The sequence below is a fragment of the Olea europaea genome, chromosome 7, assembly GCF_002742605.1.
Source record: "Olea europaea var. sylvestris chromosome 7, O_europaea_v1, whole genome shotgun sequence".
NCBI classification, from domain to species: domain Eukaryota; kingdom Viridiplantae; phylum Streptophyta; class Magnoliopsida; order Lamiales; family Oleaceae; genus Olea; species Olea europaea.
The window spans coordinates 22,877,157-22,884,051 of NC_036243.1; the positions used below are offsets into that span (position 1 = coordinate 22,877,157).

The 6,895-nt window shown below is 36.1% G+C and overlaps 2 protein-coding genes across 7 annotated transcripts in view; one reads left to right on the forward strand and one right to left on the reverse strand.

Moving 5' to 3' along the window:
- Positions 1 to 4,155, forward strand: part of LOC111397471 (serine/threonine-protein kinase MPS1-like) — a 9,102-nt gene extending 4,947 nt beyond the window's left edge. Inside the window, exons 2-6 of one of the 3 annotated variants that reach the window (XM_023024415.1) lie at positions 373 to 789; positions 961 to 1,979; positions 2,399 to 2,599; positions 3,029 to 3,190; positions 3,270 to 4,155. In XM_023024415.1, the coding sequence (XP_022880183.1) occupies positions 373 to 789; positions 961 to 1,979; positions 2,399 to 2,599; positions 3,029 to 3,190; positions 3,270 to 3,854 (2,384 nt within the window). In that variant the 3' untranslated portion in view covers positions 3,855 to 4,155. The remainder of the gene's footprint in view (positions 1 to 372; positions 790 to 960; positions 1,980 to 2,398; positions 2,600 to 3,028; positions 3,191 to 3,269) is intronic. The other 2 variants (XM_023024416.1, XM_023024417.1) reach the window with 2 other exon arrangements.
- Positions 4,156 to 4,515: 360 nt separating this feature from the next.
- Positions 4,516 to 6,895, reverse strand: part of LOC111397472 (histone-lysine N-methyltransferase ASHR1) — a 6,324-nt gene continuing 3,944 nt past the window's right edge. For all 4 annotated transcript variants that reach the window (XM_023024418.1, XM_023024419.1, XM_023024420.1 and 1 more), the window contains 4 exons: positions 6,733 to 6,839; positions 6,074 to 6,143; positions 5,186 to 5,249; positions 4,516 to 4,927 (listed from right to left, as the gene is read on the reverse strand). In XM_023024418.1, the coding sequence (XP_022880186.1) occupies positions 4,762 to 4,927; positions 5,186 to 5,249; positions 6,074 to 6,143; positions 6,733 to 6,839 (407 nt within the window). In that variant the 3' untranslated portion in view covers positions 4,516 to 4,761. The remainder of the gene's footprint in view (positions 4,928 to 5,185; positions 5,250 to 6,073; positions 6,144 to 6,732; positions 6,840 to 6,895) is intronic.

Consider the following 6,895-nt stretch of genomic DNA (forward strand, 5'->3'; position numbering starts at 1 on the left):
CTTTGTTATTTATTCTATTTTAGCACAACAATGTCAATTAGCATAAATCAATATCAATTAGCATAAATCTTGCTGTAGACTTTTACAGTATACATATCCATTTTCAGAGTATGTGTAATCACCGTTTTGGTCATAATAAAATTCAGCCTTTTGCTTCTCCTTATTTTATCATTTAGCTTATTAATGCTTGACTCTATAATCTTGATGAAGTTTGTAGTTGGGAAATTGGCTATGATTTGCTGAAATGCAGGGGTTTATATTTATATCTTCTGCATGACAGGTTTTCTAATTCCAGTATAAGAAAACATCAATTTGATTTCTTAAAGTTGTATGACTAACCTTTTTTGTTCTTTATTTCTGACGGACATTTAGGTATGTTGCAGTCAAACAGTATTAGGCCAAGGAGATTAGCTGTTCCTCAACGAGTTACATCAAAGGAATCAGATTTAAACCCTCATCCAACATTTGATGCCAAGAAAAGCAACGAAGAGATTTTACTAAGTCACAGATTGATGGGCAGCAAGTCGCAGTCCAAGAAAGTGGTCTCTGTTGCTGTAGATGCTCAAGAGGTCGCAGCAGTCTCCCCGCCTTCTGAATGGGGTTCCACCATAAATACGCACGAAGAGAACTTTAAGCCAAGCAATGTTCATGGAGATCAATCCCAACCCTTTACTGGATCAAGAAGCAACGATGCAGTTGCTTCATTGGTCATCGAACCCGAGCATGTTCAGTTGTCTGAAGTACAAAAGAAGGTCCATTTTGCCTCAGAAAGCTATGCCATTGCTCAAGGTAATGTATCAATCTAATATTATCTAAAAGGGGTGCATCGGTGACCAGTTGCCTGTTTAAGGATCAGGAAGAACGACCGCTATACACTCATATACACATTGCTACACACGATGCAAACTAGGGTTAGTAATAGTTGCAATTTATGGCACATATTGCAAAATGTTTATGCAGGGGCCGATGAACAAATGGCCACTGGAATGGACGACTTATTATCTTATATGGATTCGCTTGCATTGACAGAATCGAACTGGGATGTGAGCAACCAAGTAGATCCTTCATCTGCTGTCAATCAGGATTTGCAGCGTAAGAATTTTCAGTGTATGGAAATGGAAAATAGTTTGAGGTCCGAGGGTGGGATTTCTTTAATGGGTAGAGGAATTATGACTAGGCAGGATCAGCTACACAACCAATTCACTAACTTTTTGCAAAATGACTTGGGTAATGCTATGACACAGTCCATTGTTGGGTCCACTTGCCTTAGGTCAACATTAGTAAACTCAAGTTCAGCTCCTATGATTAGTTCAACAACCTATTGTTCTCAACCTCATCAAATGATCACTTCTAGTTTGAACATGGATCCCTCAGGAGAAGCTGAAGTTAAACGAGATATGGTGCAGCCATCATTTCCTACATCCAACTATGCAAGTGGACTGTCAACTCATCCGTCTACACCGGCTGTCAGCTCAATTGCTGAAGTGCCAATGGAAATCGGTAATTCTTTTGCCCCGTCTAAGGAGCAGCCGAGCAATTTTCAAAAGGAATGTAATGCTTCTAAAGATTGTTCCCCTCAGGAAGATAACAACACAGCCAAAGGGAATGATATAGATATAGTATCTCAGCCTCCATCATCAAAGGTACAACATATGGATTTGAAATTGGAAAATTCTAAGTCAGATAAACAAGAGAAAGGCACAAGTGGCAAACCAACATCAACATCTCGTAAAAAAGGTTATGACCCTGACTTGTTCTTTAAAGTCAATGGAAAGCTCTATCAAAGGCTTGGAAAGATAGGTAGCGGAGGAAGTAGTGAGGTTCACAAAGTAATTTCCTCAGATTGCACTATTTATGCCTTGAAGAAGATCAAACTTAAAGGCCGTGATTATGCCACAGCATATGGCTTTTGTCAGGAAATTGAATATCTAAACCGGCTGAAGGGGACAAACAACATTATTCAGCTCATTGATTATGAGGTATATGCTTTAAGAAGTGCTTAAATTTCCATCATACGTAAGCCTAATAAAAGTAGCATTTCCTATATTATATATTAAAAGTTGTTGTTATCGCTGAGGTGTGTATCAATTCAAAGTAGTTCTTGGAAACCTACCAATTGTCGAAAATTTTATTGGAGTCGTTTCAGTAACAAGAATTGAAAGTGGCAATTGTGAGGATGAAGTGAGAGTCGAGATGCTTGTTGTGGAACATGAAAAAGATTATGTGAAGCTGGATTCTGCTGATGTGTTTAAGAAGGAAGCATTTTCTGAGAGGAATTTTCTTTTTTTTTCCCCCCAAAATGAGCACAACTGCATAAGGTTTTGGTGTGAGATATTTAAACTTTCGATCTGTCTAATTAAACATATATTTAGATGCTAATAGAACATTTTCTTCTTAGGTGACAGATAAGACTTTGCTTCAGGAAGTCATGAATGGATCCATGAGTAATAGAGATGGCAGAGTGAAGGATGATGGCTATATATACATGGTCCTTGAATATGGTGAAATTGATTTGGCTCACATGCTGTCCCAAAAATGGAAGGAACTGGATAGCTCTAATTCAATGATAGATGAGAATTGGCTCCGATTTTACTGGCAGGTTCTTCCATAAATCCTTATTTCAGCGAGTACAGTTTTACTACTATAGCTTTATAAACTTTCTGATGATCATTGCCAAAATCAGGTTTTTGTTCTTTACTTGAAGAGAGTCCCAGAACTTTTTTTATTTGTAGAATGCCGTCACACCATCTTTTTCTTCGTGGCTAATGCCTTCTTTTTTCTGGTTGGTTTATACAGAAGCATTTGATATTTGTTTGCAAAATCCTGCATGTATACTGGCTGCATTTTCTTGACTTTTGACCTTTATTGTGTGTTCTCTAACTGGTCAGATGAAGAGTTATTCAAAGACAAACTTTATGAAGTAAAACTAATCAGCCTTTATATGTCATCTAATCTCTGACTTATAAAATGAATCTAATTTTGTGTTTATGTAGCTTATCTGATATCTACCTCTTCAAATATATTGCAGCAAATACTTTTAGCTGTGAACACCATACACGAGGAACGTATCGTGCATTCAGATTTAAAGCCAGCCAATTTTCTTTTAGTGCGAGGTTCACTCAAGCTAATTGATTTTGGTATTGCCAAGGCTATAATGAGTGACACTACCAACATTCAACGGGATTCACAGGTTGTTCCATATCTACACTCGTCTGGCATATGTATAGGCTGTATTTTTCTCTAGTGCTAAGAATGACATGCCGCTGCAGGTTGGCACACTAAGTTACATGTCTCCTGAAGCATTTATGTGTAACGAGACAGATGGAAATGGAAATACGATAAAATGTGGTCGTCCATCTGATATCTGGTCACTTGGTTGCATCCTTTACCAAATGGTTTATGGAAAAACACCTTTCTCAGAATACAAGACGTTCTGGGCGAAATTCAAAGTCATAACTGATCCAAATCATGAAATTACCTATGAACCAATGTCCAATCCATGGCTTCTGGATCTTATGAAAAAATGTCTAGCTTGGGACCGGAATGAAAGATGGAGAATCCCTCAACTGCTTCAGCATCCATTTCTTGTTCCTCCAGTTCCACCTCAATTACCTGCCCCACCCGATGAAAGCAGTAAATTGCTTCGACTGGTTGCTGAATCCAATATAGGTGATCAGAAGGTTTTGATGCTATGCACTCAACTTGAGAATATGTTATCAAACCCAAGATCGCTAGTTTCATCACAGGAAACGATATCCCGAGACTTGCAACGCAAGTTACTTTATAAAATGTCAACCCTTTGCTTTCAGCTCCAAGAACAATTAGCAAATGTCGAAAGAGATGCAAATATCTGATCTTGTAAGTGAATTTACATTCTAAGTGGTCAATATTTGTTACCTTTTTTGATTTATATAGTTGCTTAAGGGAAGACCTAGGCAATAATGGCATGTTTGGTGAGAAAGAAGTCGAAAGTACTAAGTATTACTAAAGAATGTCGGGGTCAAATTACAAAATAAGCCCGAAATGACCACATCATTCTACTCCCACTTCATGTGGCCACTTTTTCAGGTGTTTGTTTGGCTGAACTGGAATTGATGCTAGTATTTGGCAGTTATGTAACGATTCTTGTATTGTACGCATATGAAAAATTCTTCAGTTTTTTGCAGTAAACTTTAAAATATATTTTTTCTNGCAGTTATGTAACGATTCTTGTATTGTACGCATATGAAAAATTCTTCAGTTTTTTGCAGTAAACTTTAAAATATATTTTTTCTCTCGATTACATTATTTTTACCTTACAACCGTTTTGCTAGTGCCAAATTTGTCATTTTATTTGATGTAACGGTGAGAACTCAATTTATCTCATCCTACTCGATATGGTCGAATGGAGGTGGCTTGATACTCTAAATAACCTTTAAAAGATCAGATGTGTTTTAATTGATTCTGAAAAAGAAAATGAATTTTGGATAACAAGAAAAATGGTTCAATCCATTCACTCTAGATTAAAGACGTCGATAACGAAATAACATCTTATACAACAAAATCATTTAATGTGTCCTAAATAAAATATTCATATACATGGTAAGAAATACAAGGAACAAAGTCTAAACAAACAAATCTGAAGTACATCGCAAACCAATTATGAGTTAAAAATTGTCCAATGTGAACATTTTTACTATAAGATTAGCTCTCCAAAAAGTAAGTCTAATGACCATACAAGGAAGATTAGTAAACCGCAGAGCATATTTGACAACAAAAAGTTCAGTCTTCATTCTGAGATGAACGCTTGTAAGAAACTTCAGCACGAGCTTCGTCCAACTTACTCAACAGTTCCATCATGAAAGGGGTCTTTGTTCCATGAGTGATTCTCAGCACATTGAAAGCCTTGGTAAGTGACTTGACGGCTTCTTCAGTCTCTCCTAGCAACCTATAGAGTCGAAAACATCAGCTCTGCCATTAGGTCCCAATTATAGATTCACTGGATCCGGATTTAAATAGATACTATAAATCTTGTTTATTGTATTGTCCAATCATGTTTAGCAATTAATCCTTAAGATAGATGCAACTATTGAAATCTTGCAGGATTCATTTATCAGAAAAAAGGTACGTAAATTATGAATGATGTAGAGCACAAGTACTTGAAACGTGTCTGTAAGAAAGAGGGAGCAACACAGTAAATTCTAACCATTCAAGTTTTCCGCAAGTATAATATTGCAGTCCGACCAAAGGATGAAATGGAGGATATGCTCCTGAAGGAGAGAGAAAATGTTAGATATCCAAACAGAAAGAAGTTGGCAGTGCGATAAACGATATTTCTCGAGGTTGATATTTTGTTTTTATAAACAATTAATATGCACCCGCACAATATGGATTAGACCTAGACATCTGGTCCTAAAATGCTTAAAGCCACATTACAAGAAGTAGCACCTAGTCCTTGTCCACTTTCCAACTTATATCCATATGAAGTAGCAAAAAACAGGAGCAGGTTAGTGCGTAACACTATCATTTCTGGAATAATCTGTTCCAAGCGTGAGAAAATGCTTCAGATTTGAATTGGGAAGGCCAAACAGACCGTAGACCAGACACAAACCAAGAATAATACTGACAAGAATAGGACTGGAAAATCACAAGAAGGTCACTGCAAGTTCCCTTAGAAGTTCTAGGATAGTATAGACACGTACAAAAAGTTTATTACATTTTTCTCTCAAAAGAACCATAAACATGCATATAATTTTTATTTATTTATTTATTTATTTATTTTTATCCTCGTGAATCTCAATTTGAGTTCCTCCATCCTATGAGCAAATAAGAAATAGACTTTTCAATACAACAGAGGGATAAAGAAAAAAAATAAAAATAAAAAATAGTGTGCAATCTTTTAAGATCTGAAATCAACAAAATTTGATGCAATCTTTACTCAGTAATTCACAACAGGAAGCTTATCTTGTGTATTCACAGGATATTGTTACTTTCTACAACCATATGCAACCTAAATGCCACTCATAAACAATAGGTCATGATAGTAATAGATATTGGTAGATTTCCTCCAAGAAGTTTAAGCTTAAGAACGTACTTATATAAATCGGAATGGTCAATCTGCAATATACAAGTGCTTCCTTCCAATCCTGCAGCTCCATCAATATCTAAAGCGATAAGAGTTTCAAAAAGAAGTTAATTCAATAATATTAGTACGCAAAGCTAGGGAAAATTGCACTAAGACTCGTGCATTGTGGGAAACATTATTATTGTCCAAGATACATATATAGAATATAGGATCATCTTATAGTGATTAAGCCAAGAACAAGATACAGATGCTTTCAGCTTAATATGAACGGCGCAATGCAATGTAATTAAATGCATTCAGCTTAATATGAATGGTGCGATGCAATGTAATTAAATGCTTTAAGCTTAATATGAATTGCGCGATGCAATGTAATTATGCCCTACTAAGAAAGCAACAAGTGTGTGTTATCATTTGTCTAGTTTCTAACCCAGAAAAAGGAAAAGGTTGAAAATGCTGATGAGCCAAAATAGACAAAAGAAGTCAAATAACAAGCCATCCTGCATGACAAAAATCTAAATTAAATTGTCTACAAAAATATTTAGCATTTAGAGAGAGAAGCATGCAACACATTTCAACATTGTTCGGTAGACTTGACAGCTATGTACAGCTAATTATAAAGAGCAAATGCAGCAGAAGAAAAAAGAGCCAATCAGAAATTCACCATCTACCTTCAGAATAGTCTCTCTAGTCCTCATTAAATTGATTGAATATGGATGGCACAGCTCCAACTGGAGCTTCTCAATCATCTTATAAGCAGAATTTGCCTGTGTGTTATCTGAATTTTGTCAAGGTCATCATATCTTTAAACAGAGGGCCATTCATTTGATTACG